The sequence below is a fragment of the Elephas maximus genome, chromosome 1 (assembly GCF_024166365.1).
Source record: "Elephas maximus indicus isolate mEleMax1 chromosome 1, mEleMax1 primary haplotype, whole genome shotgun sequence".
NCBI lineage: Eukaryota > Metazoa > Chordata > Mammalia > Proboscidea > Elephantidae > Elephas > Elephas maximus.
Genome location: NC_064819.1, coordinates 183910145 through 183927142, shown reverse-complemented (window position 1 = coordinate 183927142; position 16998 = coordinate 183910145). Strand labels below are relative to the sequence as shown.

At 38.1% G+C, this 16998-nt stretch overlaps 1 protein-coding gene across 2 annotated transcripts; it reads right to left on the bottom strand.

Annotated features, from left to right (window-relative positions):
- Positions 1-650: 650 nt before the first annotated feature.
- Positions 651-16777, bottom strand: RSPH4A (radial spoke head component 4A). 2 transcript variants are annotated; one of them, XM_049899646.1, is made up of 6 exons: positions 15978-16777; positions 10897-11131; positions 5013-5750; positions 3581-3734; positions 2580-2697; positions 651-1160 (listed from the first exon to the last, which is right to left on the bottom strand). In XM_049899646.1, exons 1-6 carry the CDS (start codon positions 16649-16651, stop codon positions 926-928), a joined length of 2154 nt encoding a protein of 717 aa, XP_049755603.1. In that variant the 5' UTR covers positions 16652-16777; the 3' UTR covers positions 651-925. The 2 variants fall into 2 exon arrangements, with proteins under 2 accessions (XP_049755603.1, XP_049755612.1); XM_049899655.1 differs by lacking the exon at positions 3581-3734 and having other exon boundaries at positions 1138-1160.
- Positions 16778-16998: the final 221 nt, after the last annotated feature.

Genomic DNA, 16998 nt, shown 5'->3' with positions numbered 1-16998 from the left:
TGTCAGGCTAGTAAGTCTGATCTTTTTTTGTGAGTTAGAATTTTGTTCTGCATTTTTCTGCAGCTCTATCTGAGACCTTCTATTGTGATCCCTGTCAGGGCAGTCAGTGGTGGTAGCTGGGCACCATCTAGTTGTACTGCACTCAGCCTGGTGGAGGCCATGGTAGATGTGGTCCATTTGTCCTTTGGACTAATCTTTCCCTTGTATCTTTAGTTTTCTTCATTCTTCCCTGTTCCTGAAAGGGCGAGACCACTGGAGTATCTTAGATGGCCACTCACAGGCTTTTAAGACCCCAGACACTACTTACCAAAGTAGAATGTGGAACATTTTCTTTATAAACTATGTTATGCCAGTTGAACTAGATGTTCCCTGAGGCCATGATCCCCACAGTCCTCAGGCCAGCAACTTGGTCTCTCAGGGAGTATGGATGTGTCTATGGACTTCCGTGACCTTGCCTTGTACATAAACTTGAGACATTTTTAAAACGTAAGACTACACAAGCATAAATTCTATAGCTGTAGTTATCAAAACAATGATGTAATCACATGCCATTTAGCCTTTGGAAAATCCATAAGCATCTAGTAGTAGTTTCAAATATAAAATTCCAAGTTTGACATTTTTAAGGAATAAAATTCTGCACATGAATATATATATATATATGTACAAAACCAAACCTGTTGCCCTCGAGTCAATTTTAACTCAGCAACTGTATAGGTCAGAGTAGAACTGCCCCATAGGGTTTCCAAGGAGCAACTGGTGGATACAAACTGCTGATCATTTGGTTAGCAGCTGAACCATAACCACTGTGCCACCAGGGGTGTGTGTGTGTGTGTGTGTGTATGTATATAACAATTCCCACATAAGATGTGTGTTTGAGTGTGTATGTATCAGCCCCACATAAGATACTGGGCTAATTTTATTCTTGTTAGTCATCATCATCATCCTCATCTTCATCTTCAGTTTCCTCATTTTTCTCAGCTGCAAGTGCAGCTGCTTCTTGTGCAGCCCTGAAAATCTGCTCCTCTTCCACACTTGGGTCATCCATTTCTGTAATTTCTGGTCCACTGGGATACTCTTGATAAACTGGTGGTGGAACTGGTGGCGTATAGTTGTGAGGACTATACTTATGACCCCAGCCTATGTAGAAATTTTCAAACTTTCTGTAAGTTAAAAAAAAAGTGTAGATGATCATTATATATTTTTTTGGTAAGAAAAATTGATCCATAAAGATAAAGTACCTCAACTTTATCAACCCATAATTTTTTAATACAATCCATTAAAAAATGCCAGAGGTGAAATATCTCCCAATAATTCTTGATCACAGGGAGTTATTTTGTTCCAGACTACTTAAGCTGATTGAGAAAACCATGGGGACAGACTCTGTCAAAACATACCCTACACCTAGACCACAAGAAAAAGGCCCTCTTTGATCATTTATGTCATGGATTGAATTGTGTCCCCCCAAAATATCTGTCAACTTATCTGGGCTATGAGTTCTAGTATTGTGTGATTGTCCGCCATTTTATGTGATTTCCCTATGTGTTGTAAATCCTATCACTATGATGAAATGAGATGGATTAGTGGGAGTAATATTGATGAGATATACAAGATTAGATAGTGCCTTAAGCCAGTATCTTTGAGATATAAAAGAGAGAAGCAAGCAGAGAGACAGGGTGACCTCATACCACCAAAGAAAGGAGTGCTGGGAGCAAAGCGTGTCCTTTGGTTCCTGCGCCGAGATGCTCCCAGACCAAGGGAGGACTGATGATGTGGACCTTCCTCCAGAGCCAACAGAGAGAGAAAGCCTTCCCCTGGAGTAGTCTCCTAAATTTGGACTTCTAGTTTACTGGACTGTGAGAGAATAAACTTCTCTTTGTTAAAGCCATCCACTTGTGGTATTTCTGTTATAGCAGCACTAGATGACCAAGACAATTCATTTTCAGAAAAAAAAAAAAAAAAAAGAGTGCAAGAGTACTTAAGAGTTAAAAAGGTACAACTTCGGGAGAGTTAAAAAGAATTTAAAAGCTACTAATCCATCAAACTCTTGTCTGGATTATTAGGTAAGGCATATGGAAGCATAAGACAAATAAACGTTTATGTCCTAGATGAGAGATAAAAGGGCATTAATATCCTCTTCACCCTAACTCCCTTGAAAATGATAGCCTAAATAACTCATATTTTAACTGTTTTTATGAAAATACCTAACAAAAATGATCAAATGATCCTAGACTGAAGAAAATTTAAACATGTCTTAGTGTTTTTTTTTTTTTTTAGTGTTACCACCATAAATCCATTGAAGTGAATGAATAAGTCAATTATCCAAATAATCATAGAGGAAAAAAAGAAATATTTTAGCTTAATTAACTGGACAATTCAGATGAAAGGGCAGAAGCCTAAATTACTCTGATTTCCTGACTTTAATGCTTTACTTACAATATAAATATCATTTTAGTCAGTCTTATGCCATACCTGACACAGCTAAGAGGAACATGACAGTAGCTTAACATTCCAATGATAATTCATAATTTCCAGAGCTTAAATAGTCACAACAATGGCTTTGTAAGTGACCAGATACTTACTTGCCATTGGAAAAGGCATATGCTCCAGGCCAAAGGTTGGAACGAAGGACTGCGATAGCATATTGAGGAATGAGATTCGAGGATAGCCGTGTTGACCATGGGGGTGTAGTCTGAATCTCTATAGACCAAAGAGAAATTTAAAAGCTTAGTTCCTAACAGATCTAAAACAAAGCTGTGTGTAAAAGAGAAGTCGATTTTCTAAATCTTAAAAAAAGAAAATGCCCATACGTATTATACACCGAAAAGTTAAAACATTAACAGCTTAACATAAAATCAGGAGACTACTATATGTCATTGTTCTGGAACAATGAAATTTGAATGGAGGGAGTAATATTTAATGACCAAATGAAAGGTCAAATCATTATGAAAGAGACAAGCACATATACTCTAAAATTGAATAGGAAGAAACAAAACATGGGGAAGGTAGTAGATAAAAAACAGTACTTCATGTGATGTTTTATTGTAACTAACAATGCCAAGTGTTTATGGCCTGTAGAATGCAAGACACACAAGGATGATACACAAAATAACCATCAGCATCTCCAGTAAGAGCTACAACCAGCTTATGTTTCCTCCCCTGCATCATTCCTTCGACCTCTGTCAGAGAAAGTTGGTGTAGCCAACTGCATGCTTGGCTCCTCACCATCCCAGAACACATGAAGTAGAAAGGGGATGGAACCTTGGCTCCTGTTAGCTTTTCAGAGATTTCCAATTCTCATTTATTTACCATTAAATATACATAGCATATTACATAGCCCTGGTGATACAGTGGTTAAGTGATCGGCTGCTAACAAAAAGGTCAGCAGTCGAACCCACTAGCCACTCGGTGGGAGAAAGTTGTGGCAGTCTGCTTCCTTAAAGATTTACAGCCTTGGAAACCTATGGGGCAGTTCTACTCTGTCCTATAGGGTCGCTATGAGTTGGAAATTCGACTCAACGGCAATGAGTTTGTTTTTTGGTTTTATATTATATAGTTTATGCATCGGGTTATAGAAAATCACCTAAATCTTCAGAGATTGGTGTCAGAAGTGGAGGCCCCACTTCCTGTTCTACGTAGTCAGGCTCTTCTCCTTTTTCTTCTTCTTCTTTTTCGTCATCTTCTTCCTCCTCTTCTTCTTCACTTTTTTGTGTGGGGTTGAACCAATTACAGCGACCCTGGGAACGAATGTTGCAAGATTTAATTTTTAATGAAGACCTTAAAATCTCAGGCTATTCACTTGGAGTAAAGGCAGTTATCAGCATGATTCAAGCAAAGGTCCCACTGTATGAGAATTTAAACCATTCATTCATCTATCCATTCATTCAACACATTTACCAAGTACTATTTCAATCTAGGTAAATTTGTCAACTTCTTGAAGTTAAAAAACATTTATATTTTAAAATTAGCAGGACCCTAATGAAAAGAGTAATACATTTTCCAACCCTGTTGCCACTGAGTTGATTCTGACTCATAATGACCCTATAGGACAGAGTAGAACTGCCCCATAAGGTTTCCATGGAGTCGCTGGTGGATTCAAACTGCCAACCTTTTGGTTAGCAGCCATAGCTCGCTATAGCTCTTAACCATTGCACCACCAGGGAGGTCGTAATAAATAGTTTTTGTGAAGGAGGTTATTATACATTATATATGATTATTAATACAATAAAAATGTAACAAGGCTAGGTGTGGAGGTTATGTTTTCTTTTAATTATCTTTTATCTAGAGATGTCTAAGGGTATCTCTTACCTAGATCTAAGTATAATGATTTTCTACTTGTGAATGAGGGCCAAGATAGCAGATTGTTTAGAAGACTCTGGACCTGTTCTGCCTGGCCTCGCATCTGACCTTGCTACATATTAGCTGTGTTTCTTTTATCACATTTCCTAAACTCTGCATCTCAATTTGTAATATAAGGGTAATAATAGTGCAACTTTCATACTGTTATTGTGAGGATTAAATGAAATAATACATATAAAGTGTTAGAACAGCACCTGGCTCAATTGGGGCTATATAAGCGTTATACAGCACAGTTTGCTTGTTTTTGTTATAAACCTTTACTGTTCTTGATAAAACCTCCCTTACTGCCACTGTATTATAGAAATAGAATTAAATAACTGTTTCTAAAATTAATGCACCCGTATATATTTAACATATAAAAATAGTAATTTAATAACATACATACATATACATACATACAATCTTTATGTCATTTGTCAAGTATTGCATATAAACAGTTAATTTTATTCTCCATTTGAAAATAAAAATCTCTTTGAAAATGTCTCATCCATACTATTTGGCAATTACATAGTACTCTGTGGTCTTACTTGATTTTTTAGGTCTTTTTCTCTGTCTAGAGTTTGAGGGCTTCATTTTGTTAATCTTTGTGCACTGTAGAGAGAATTTAATAAATATTTCCTGATCAGCTGATAGACTGAGAATTGTAAAGCACCTACCTGAGGGAGAATATGTTGTACATGATGAACCCAGTTGGATAGGGATTCTACTAGATCAGTCACTGGGATGCCTTCGAAATCAGAGTTTTCCTCAAAGCTCTCTCGTCCACCTTCTACCTCTTCTTCCTCTTCTCCCTCTTCCTCTCCAAACTGATAGAATCCTAGAGGGCTGACGTGGGTCCCTGCTGAAATTCTAGCTATTTGTGCTCTTAAGTAATTGCTCTCATTTCCTGGGAAAGGTGGATAACTTACGACAGGGGCATCCAATCGCCCAGTGAAAAATTTCTTGATTTTTCTTGCAATAACAATTTGTGCGGGTGTAACTGATGGTAACTTAATCCATGGTCTTCCTGGTTCACTGCAGACAAAATAGACATATTTGTTGGCACCTGTTCTATTTTCTTCTTTTGGTACAGCCTGTGGGACCTTGTAAAAGGACTTTGGTAATTCATTGTCCTCCTCATCAGCCTCACTTTCTCCATTGTCCTTCTCTTCAGCTACATCTTCCTCTTCCACCTCTTCTTCATCTTCTCCCTCACGAAATTCTACTTCAGCTACAATGTAATTTATTTCCAGACCCAGGATCTTGCCCCAGAAACGACATCTGTGGATTGGGTGAGTGTCAGTGAGCTGCTTGAGGGCGAGAAATATGCGGTAAGTCTCATCTGTGCCCAAACCGACTCCAGCTTGCTCGAAATAGAAAGCTGACTCCATTACATTTGAAAGAGGGTTTTCTGCCTGGGAATACGAACACTGTAGTTAAAATTTTATCCATAAGAGAACTGCTTGCTTCCCTTTTCTTTTCTGCACATGTTGATACTAGCTCTACTTTCTCACTCCACTAATTGTTCAACATTTCTATAAAGATTTAGATCAAACTGGGATAATTCATGAATTTAAATTCCTCTCATTACTTCTACCACTGTATTTTATACTCATTAGTATACTGTAGTAGTTATTTTATGTGTATATTTTAGGCAAAAATAATTTAATAATCATTATTAATAATAACCATTCAACATCCCTTTTTTATAAAAAAAATATTTAACTCCCATGTATGGACTCCCATGTATATATGTATATACACACACACACACACACACACAGACACTCATGGCATATCTATATCTATCAAGTTGTTGGGTGTGCAAATGGTTAACAGGTTTGGTTATTAACTGCAAGGTTGGTGGTTTGCGTCTACTCAGAGATACCTTGGAAGAAAGGCCTGGGGATCGACTTCTGAAAAAGCAGAAATTGAAAATCTTAAGGAGCACAGTTCTACTCTGACACATATGGGGTAGCCATGAGTAAGAATTGACTCAATGGCAACTGATTTTTTACTGGTTATGTCTATATCTGTATAGATATGTGGTATCATTTTTTCTCTGTAATGCATATTTATTTTCCTAAGTACATATATCTCATATGTAGGTGATATATAAGGTAAATAAAAAGCAATATGCTGCCCTACATTTAGGGTAAATATATAATATACATTAAAAGGAATATATAATAATTGCTAAGGCATGACTTTCAGCAAGCAACCTTGCTGAAAGTGAAGAGGACTTGAAGCACTTACTAATGAAGATCAAAGACCACAGCCTTCAGTATGGATTGAACCTCAACATAAAGAAAACAAAAATCCTCACAACTGGACCAATAAGCATCATCATGATAAATGGAGAAAAGATTGAAGTCAAGGATTTCATTTTACTTGGATCCACAATCAACAGCCATGGAAGCAGCAGTCAAGAAATCAAAAGACACATTGCATTGGGTAAATCTGCTGCAAAAGACCACTTTAAAGTGTTGAAGAGCAAAGATGTCACCCTGAAGACTAAGGTGCGCCTGCCCCAAGCGCATCATATGCATGTGAAAGCTGGACAATGAATAAGGAAGACCGAAGAAGAATTGATGCCTTTGAATTGTGGTGTTGGCGAAAAATATTGAATATATCATGCACTGCCAAAAGAACGAACAAACCTGTCTTAGAAGAAGGCCAAACAGAATGCTCCTTAGAAGCAAGGATGGCGGACTGCATCTGACATACTTTGGACATGTTGTCAGGAGGGATCAGTCCCTGGAGAAGGACATGATGCTTGGCAGAGTACAGGGTCAGCAGAAAAGAGGAAGACTCTTGATGAAGTGGATTGACACACAGGCTACAACAAAGAGCTCAAGCATAACAAGGATTGTAAGGATGGCTCAGGACCAGGCAGTGTTTCATTCCATTATGCATAGGGTCGCTATGAGTTGGAAACCAACTCGACGGCACGTAATAACAAGAACAAGGCATGACTACACTTGAAGACAATGTAGTGATCAGATACTTGCCCTTACTTATAATAAATAAGTTTAGATTTAAAATAACGAAGAAAATAAGAAATAATTCCGTAAAAGAGGTACAGGGAAATGAATAAGCAGAGTCTCAAGTGAACACTGGAAATTAAAAAAAAAAAAAAAAAATGTGAGAAAGTAGGAAATAACTTTAACTGAGGGAGGGATAACTTCAGGACAAATCCTAGATTCTCAAGGTGGAGAAACTGCAATTCTTCCCAATGACCTGGTCTTATTTATAACTATAGTGTCAAAATAGGTGTAAAGACTTTGTCAACTCTCAGCTCCTTGATATAGGATTGTAAAACTCTTTCTTTGGCATCTGCCGTACCACTCACTATTGATCCTCTAGGACTATTTCTTCTTAGTTTTTTCAGTTGCTTCTTTTTTTCTTCATTACCTCTTGAAAGTTGTTGTCCCTCAAATTTCCTTTTCAATCATCTCATCTCTCAATATCTTATACTTTGAAGATTTTTTCCCACACCACTTCAGTGATAAGTGTTTTAAAAAATTTCTCTCTTTAACTCTGATTTTTTTCTCACATGTTCCACACTTGTAGTTCCAGCTACATACGAGAAATTTCACAGACACGTTGAGTTAAGATTGTATTCATATTTCTCTCAAAGTCTTTTATGTGTATACCTTATCTTTGCCAATGACATCACTATTCACTCAGTTTCTCAAACTGAAAAGTTCAGTCATCTTTGCTTTCTCTGACTCCCTTGAACTTTCATATTTAATTAGTTGGTGCCTATTGGCTCTGCCACCTTAAAATTTCTTGGCATCGTTCCCTTCTGTTCAACTCATTGCCACCACCCTAGTCCCCATCCTTACTGATTGTCCTGTTACAAAAGCCTTCTAATGCTCTCCTTACTCCTACTCTAACTCCTTTCGTTCTCCTCCACGTTACTACCAGAGTTATCTTTCTAAATCCAAAGTCAGACCATGTTTTTCTCTATTAAAAACCTCTACCGGCTTCCCACGGTATACAAGAAAGAAATTTCTTATCAATGCAGAAAGAGTAGAGTCTGGCTTTCACCACCTTGTTTGCTTCATTTCTGTCACTCACTCCCAGAAACTCATGATCTACCTTTCTAAATATTAAGTACTATTTCCCAACTTTTTATTGATCCTTTTGGCTGGAATTTTATTCCTTATAGTCTTTACCTGGTGGACTCCTACTTATCCTTATCCATCATGACCTAAATGAAATATCACCTCCACTACAAACCCTTTCCCAATTCCAAACAGCACAGTTATAGCTGTTGTTAAAAGAACGTAATAGTTACTACCTTTTAGTAACTTCTTATTATGTGTCTCTTTCTCTCATTCTCATTCAGGTTGTTGATACCTGATTACCCCTGAGGCTTGGAAAGGTTTAGTCACTTGCTGAAAGTCACACATTTAGCAAGTTATTGAGCTAAGATTCTAACTCAGGTCTAACTCCAAAGGCCATGTTCTTTCCACCACATCAGGCTATCTCTATCGCCACACTAATCAAATGGCTTTAATTTGTTGCCTCTTTCACTAGATTGTGGGCAACTTACGGTCAGAAAAACCTTTATCACGTGTGTATCTCACTACTTGTCATGAAATAGGTAGTCACAGATGTTGGCAAATGAATGAGTGAAGGAATAAATGAATGCTGAAGACTAAGCACAGGAATTCTGCCGCAGCCAAAGACAGGAATAGAAACATGATCACTCTAAGCGTATAAGTCCAGGACACACTTGGTCACATAGCTCATATTTCAGTGCTTCTGAGACTTGCCTGTCTTCTTGTTGCTGTATACTTCCTCTCTCCGAGATGAAGTTTTCAATGTCCTCCTGTTGACCCAGATCTTGTAGGCTCTAAAACCAATCCTATCCTTTGTTAGGAAGAATTTATTGAATCCATTTGGGGGTAGAGGCTTCAGGATCAAAAGAGATTATTTGTGTTCTCACTCCATAACCTAGTTCTAGGACACAGATCCCCAACTTGTAATGCTGTGCCTGGTCGAAAGCCCAATGCTCCATTCTTATGCTGGAGCCTGACCTTTCTTTGATTAATTCCTCCACGAGATTGCCTGCCTATCTGCCTAATACCCACATGCTGTTTGCTTCCAGACTCATCATCACTGTACGTGGGTACATACAGTGCCAAATGCCACCTTGCTGAAACAGTCCGATGAAACAGTCAACTGAAACAGTCAACTCCTTAACGCCTATCATCTGTTCTCTCTAAGTACTCTGGATCTCACTGTGTCAAGTGGGCCTCCCCCAAAGGCTGCCAAGCCCTAGAAGGTTCACCTACTGTCTAGGTCCCTGCCCTTCCTAACACTAAGCCCTTTTCTGACAATATCTTATCCCAAACAACAAATTCGCAAGTATATAGACAGATTTAACCCATGTAGTGGTAACAAATCGTGGAAGCTCAGTCAATATGTATAAATTACAAACATACAAGGCATTTAGGAAACAGAATATTGGGTTTTATTTTGAAACAATTGAATCTAAGGTTTCAGTGATTCAACACATTTTATTCTCTAATTGTGACTTTTGTCCTCTGTCAACAGCTTTCTCTGCAAATACTTTTAACAATTTGCCTATAGAGGATAAAAGAAATATTTTATCCTTCTCTGCTTGCATCATATCCCATTGATATGATGTGCATAATATCAAGAATAATATGAACACATAATGTGCATATTATCAAAAAATAATATGAAGAGCTCACCTTGGAAGAGAATGCAAATGACATTTGGAGTACTTCTAACTTTTCCAGTAAATTAAAGGGAAAAATATGCAACTTGATATAAAGCCTAACTTTCAATTATTTGACATTCATTCATTCATTCATACAACAAATGTTTAATAAGAAAGAGCTTTAAGCCCAGATCTGTCCTAGGTCTGCTGGAGATTATAAAAGATGAAGAAAGCATTTTCTCTGATATCAAGGAACTTAGCCTCATAGTCATACAAGAAACAACTAAGGCCTGTAAGATAATAAAACACAATGTGAAAAAATGAAAAACCCCTAAACAAAGAAATGAGTGTTATGAAATGAGGTTGACTGGAAAAGCTTGAGAGATTTAAGAAAAAATAAAATTCAAATACTGTTTCCAAAAACCAAACCCATTGCCCTTGAATCAATTCTGACTCATGGCAATCCCATGTGTTTCAAAGTTGAACTGTGCTCCATAGGGTTTTCAAAGGCTGTAATATTATGAAGGAGCCCTGGTGATGCAGTGGTAAAGAACTATGGCAAGCTACGACTGAGCCAAAAGGTCAGCAGTTCGAATCTACCAGCCACTCCTTGGAAACTCTATGGAGCAGTTCTACTCTGTTCTGTAGAGTTGGAATTGACTTTATGGCAACACTTTTGGTTTGGTTTGAATTTTATGGAAGTAGATCGCCAGGCCTTTTTCCACAGCACCACTGGGTAGATTCCAACTGCTAAACTTTTAGTTAGTAGCTGAGTGCAAACTGTATTTAGGAGGTTATAAAAGACAGTTGGCATGAATTTAAAACCCCAAAATTGAACTACTCAAATTTATAGAGTAACTTACTATTTCATCTTCCAGATCTTGATCAGCTCCTTCCAGATTTCCCTGGAGAAAAAGAGCCTTTTGCTTCTCTGCTATTTCATATGTTGGGAGCATCTCATTCTTATTTTGGAGTGTATCTAATTTTTTACTAAAACGTGCCATCTTCACATCTTGGCTAATATTTTCAATGATTTCGACAGCATTTTCAGGACGCTCGTCTAAGATCTTGGTCAGCAAGTTAGAAAGATGGTCATATCTACCCCAAAAGAGAAAATTACAGAGAATATCCATGTCAAGCACATTTGAAGAACCATTTTTTTTTTTTTTCTCTCAGTTAAAAGGCTTTTAGGGAACTTCAACAACTTGAAGCCTTCTGAGATTTTAAATTGATAAACATTTAGGTTAACTTCTAACACTACCAGGAAGGACATTTTCTAAAATTTCCCTTAGGAAATGTTTTCAATATGATATATTTTTTAACTTATTAAAAAAAATATTACACCAAGACATGAATTCTACATTAGCTACTACATTTTCACACTTTGTATCTGAGATTAAACTCTCTTGGTTATATATTTAAAAGTAATCAATGTTATTTTTCACTTTTTTACCTTAAGTTTTTTCTCATCCTCCTTCCCTGCCTTCACCAAATCCATTTTGATTTCTCAATTCTGTTGACTCTAAGATTTGTTCTCTTCCTTCCCATTTCCTAAGCCAATGATCACGTCAGTGTTTTCCAGACATATAAGAAATACACTTCATATTGCAACCCCCCTGCCCACACACAACTGAAAGAAGAGTGTCATCAGATGCTGCTCACTTTTACTGAAATGTCAGGTGTGCTAATATTGTTTCCTATTCCATGAAAAACACTGACTAGCTTTTTATTTTATGCCTGGATTAGTGAAACTATCTTTAATCTCTCCTTAATTCATTACATTCTACACATAACTGCTAGACTGCGCTTTTCCAGATACCAGTTTTACAATGTGACTTTGCTGTTAAAGAACCTAAAATGTCTGTTAAAATATTCTCTTGTTAAATAGGCTGCTAGGAGAGGTTCTAGAAGAACAGAATCTTAAGGATTTGTTGTCTGATTTGGTTCCGAGGTTTCTGGAATTGGTTTTCAAGTCTGGTTGGATTTAAAAGCACTAGTGGCTCCATCTACACTAGTAAAGAGGGCACCGTTAGTGCATGGTGTGATGTGGCTATAGAGATATGCGAAATACTGCCATTGGACAAGCCTAATCATAAGAGACAAAGTTCTGGGTGATTGTATATTTGATACCTTAGAACATTTTTGTCAAACTGACGAGTATAATGATGTTAGCTGGTTATACCTACTTTCACTGGGGAAAGAAAAGAATGAGCTAAGGGCGTCGACATCCCGGCTCCAGAGTGCAAATACTGGGGAAGACAGATGTCACCTGAGGATCACCAAGAACCCAGGAGTGCCGGGGGCCACCAACAAGGAAGGAATCGACACTGCTGAGACCAGACTTCTAGCCTCCAGAACTGTGAGAATAAATTTCTGTTCTTTAAAGCTACCCACTTGTGGTATTTCTGTTACAGCAGCACTAAGACTGAATTTGTCCAATATCTGTCCAGTGTTGAAACTTGCATAAATTGCCTGACTGGTAGACATGCATTATATCTCTCCAACTTCATTTCTAATTATTCATCCATTTAGAACTTCTGCCACAGTGAGGTAAATATACTGAAAATCGCTTTCATACAAGTGTTGTGTCCTCCCTAGGAGTTTTTGCTCTGGGTATTCCCTGCTGTGTCCCATACATATCATTTATCTCAAGAAACAATTTAAAACCCATTTCATCCTCAAGGCTTTGCCACTGAAATCATTCCCCAAAACCAATTTTCCTCAGACTGGATCTTTTTGAGATCACTGATATGCTACCATGTAATTAGGCACATTATCTACTTCCTATTTCAGCAACTGCATTAGGCTCTTCCATGGCAGAGATGAGGATTTTATTTTTCATATGTCTCCTCCCTTATGTTAAACAAAATCGATGCTCAATAATTGCCTACTTTTCCATTAATTGACCCTACCTACTATTTTATGTGTTTTCTTTATTGTCTGCATTTATCTAATGAATTTGAGGAACTTCAAAGATGTAGATTATGTGGGCAACCAATGTAAAAAAAAAATACTATGTTTTGAGTATTGAACTCAATTGAACAGTACTGAAACTCTTGGAGAGCTTCTCCAACTGAAATTATTACTGCTCACTAGACAGTAGCTGGGTTTCTAACTGGAGTGTTTAATTTTCTCCAATGTAGGCTATGTTTGACATCAAATTAGGGACACGATGTCCAAATTTAATTTTACTTTCCAGGTGTCAGTATAACATCTATATGTGCTTTAGATATAGTTCTTCAGACCAGATATGGTATGTATATTTTTAAAAGAAGACCATGTCTGAAAATGCCTTCATGTCAAGTTATAAACATATTTATTATATTTTAATTCATAACTATAATTAAAAAAATTTGGATTTATGAATACTTTGTTTTAATAGAATGGCAGAAAGGATGGAAGCAATTTTTTTCTGAAGACTTTTTATTCAGTGATGCAAAACTAATACTAGATCCTGCGTTTTAGCTATTGTTATAATTGAAAAAAATAGCTTTTATGGTTGTTAAATAAAATCTGCATATAAGTAAAGCCATCCTTTACCAAGCAGTGTTTAACTGTAGTTTCTGAAGTATTTAGAGGATGACAGTTAATATTATGGAAGATATTCATTTATTACCTCAGAGGCTTAGTATTTGGAAATGAAATTATATCTAGATATTTAAGTAATATCAATTATAAAATAATTCAGTAAAGGAAATTTTCCCATTTTATGTTTTGTATTCAGGTTTTAAATTATTAGTGAATTCCCAAGTATTAAAGTGAGCTCCTTTGGAATTTTAACAAAGTTTGTAAATTCATGCTTGTTACTTAACAAGCATTAAATGACAAGTAGTTTATACATGAAATTCAAGTAGAATCCATTAAAAAAAAAAAAAAAAAACAGTTGTTGAGTCCATTTTGACTGATAGTGACCCTATAGAACTGCCCCTAGCGTTTCCAAATTGCAGCTGGTGGGTTCCAACTGCTGACCTCTGGTTAGCAGCTGAACTCTTAACCACTATACCACCACGGCTCCATTTACTGAGTAGCAAATCACATCCTTTTAGCTTAAGTAAATTGTAGTTAAAAAAAAAAAATGACATAAATAATATTTTAGATTGTTCAATCTTGGGTTTGGTGAAAGATTTCTGACCTCAAACATTAATTGCTTTTTTATTGTTTAGACCATAGAGTTTTATCTCATACTTTTAAAAAGCCTATTAATAGCTTCACACATTTGCCACATGCTGTGTATTCAGTAAGCACTCAGTGTTTACTGGTTAGTCAGGAAGCACCTCAGCAGAATACGATGAGAACTGAATTAGATTCAGAAGGTCTGAACTGTATTCCCCGTGTTGCCATTTATTTATTCATTATTTCTTTGCTTTATTCAATAACTATTTATTGGACTAGGCTTCCTTGAAGAAGGACATCATGCTTGGTAAAGCAGAAGGTCAGCGAAAAAGAGGAAGACCCTCAACAAGATGGATTTACACAGTGGCTGCAACAATGGGCTTAAGCGTAAAAACGATCGTGGGTATGGCGCAGGACTGGGCAGTGTTTTGTTCTGTTGTACACAGAGTCGCTATGAGTTAGAACAACTCGATGGCACCTAACAACAACAAGAGGCACATAGTATATAGTGATGTATAAAACTGACACGATACCTCAGCTCTTAAGGCTTGCAATCTAGTGGGGGAGTCAGATATTATAAAATAAGTCTATAAACATATACAAAATTATAAATGGAATTAAGTGTTATGAAGAAAAAGAATAGCAGGTTATAATAGAGTTACATGGAAGCTGGGTTCTGAAGGATGAGGACTGAGGAAGACTTAGACAAAGACTTAGGAAGACTTGGGGAAGAAGCCTTCTGGGCAGAGGGAGCAGCATAAGAAAAAAAGAGGCCCTGTGGTTGGAGCATAGTGATGGAGGGCATGGTGAGAGCCAGTGAGTGCTGTGAGTCAGCAATCTTGAAAAAATTAATGAATTTCTCTACGTCTCAGTCCCCTCATTTTAAAAACAAGTAAGTTGTATTAGATGTTTTCTTCTAAGACGGTCCCATCTTGCCCTGAAATTCTGTGACCCTGTCTATGATTATGGAACTCTGGAAGCAAGAATCTCTAAAAATCTGTACTCAGTTTTGAGTTCTGAAATTAAAGCAATAATGGGATGACCAGAACATGCCTGGACTATTGGCTACCACATTTTAAGAGAGATTTGGGTAAAACAGACTGTATTCTGAGTGATCTGTAGTGACTTACTGCCCCAGTTTGCCTAGGACTGAGAGGTTTCCTAGGATGTTTACTGCCATCACGATTAAAAAAAAAAAAAAACGCAAACCTGTTGCTGCCAAGCCAATTCCAATTCATAGCGACCCTATAGGACAAAGTAGAAATGCCCCATAGAGTAAACATCAGGATAGTCCAGGGAAAACCAGGATGGCTGGTCACCCCAGTACTAGCCTGTGTTGCAACACAAACCCAAGTCATGCAAGGACTAGAAGGCTTAGATTGGAGATATGAGCTCCCTTTCGTGGTGGACAATTTTTTTTTTACAAGCATCTTGGCGATATGCTTGGACTTCAGTATTCTTATTGTCTTTTCCAAGCCTCAGACCCTGTAATTCCTAGGGTTTATTTCTGTGTGCCTAGGGTGCTTCCATAAAGATTACAGCCAAGAAAACTTTATGGATAATTTCTAGTCTGTAACACATGGGTACACCATGAGTGGGAATCAGCTTGATGGCACAAGATAAACAACAAGCGTATTTAAAGAAGCCAAAAGAATCCCCATCAGCGATCTGTTTTGAGTAGTGTGATAAAAAGAGTTATTAAGTCCCTAACTTCTTTTTGCTAATACAATCTTTCCAAATATATATTTCCATTCATCCACAGAAACCCACCCTCACACGGTGATACTCACGCCCCATTTTGCTTTGCAAAACTTTTCTCTCCAAGACTTACAAGTTTAAGCCCGACTTGCTACTGGTCTTCAGTAGGTAAGCCTTAGCATTCTGAACAGCAATCTCAAGCATGCTGGGAGCTGCTTCAGAGACCTCAGGCTCAGCCTGATCCAGGTCATAGTTACTGCTTGCGTCTTCCTCCTGGAAAATATTAAATCTCAGCTCTTTTTGTTCAGACTTGTTATAGCTCACATGCCCTGGCCCATGTAGGTGAAGATTTGGTTGCTGAGACTGTTGAAAGGCTTTTCCCTCTAACTGGATTGTTTGATGAGTTGATTCTTCTTTATCAGGTGTTTGTTCCAAGCGATCAGAGTGGGGTGTCCCAGCTTCCGGAATCACACTAGTGGTCTTGTCTGATGGCCATGGTGTGGCAAAGTCCTGTCTGGCCAGATCCAGGGGAGGAGGACTGGAAGAGAGCTCCTGAGGAGGGGCTGGGACAGGCAATGCGCCTGGTGCTGTGAGATCATCTGCAGGTGTCCTGGCTCTAGACTGGGGGCTCCAAGGCAGGCTGCTCCTGGGCTGGGGTCCTGTTTCTGGCCTCTGCTTGAATTCCAAAGGCTCAGGTGACTTAGGCTCTGGATCATGGGAAGAAGCTGCTGTCATTTCTTCCCATGGCCCCCCTGTTTCCCGTTCTTGGTTTTCTTCTTCCTGCTTCAGGGAAGTTGAGTCTTCCATGGAAGGAGTCAAGAGAAAATGCTCTGGATGAGGGGGCGGTAGATATGCAAGGAGGCAAAGCAGGCAATCAATCCCTTTGCTGAGGCCTCCTAAGTGATCTCAGGGCTCAGGTTGCCCAGCTAGTTGCAGCGTCCTCTCTCCATAGCAACCACCGGCAGGGATCCTCTAAAAAAAAACAACGCATGCCTGTTGCAAGAATTCTAGAGAGAAGACAAAGAAAGATGAAAATGCTTGTCTTGTGATTTGATGGAATCCCTGCTCCTCTTCTTAACGCAGCCAATCCGCCCTGCACTCGGCCGGCCTCGGCTGGAAACCTGAGAACCCCGAGGCCTACGCCCCAAGCCGTT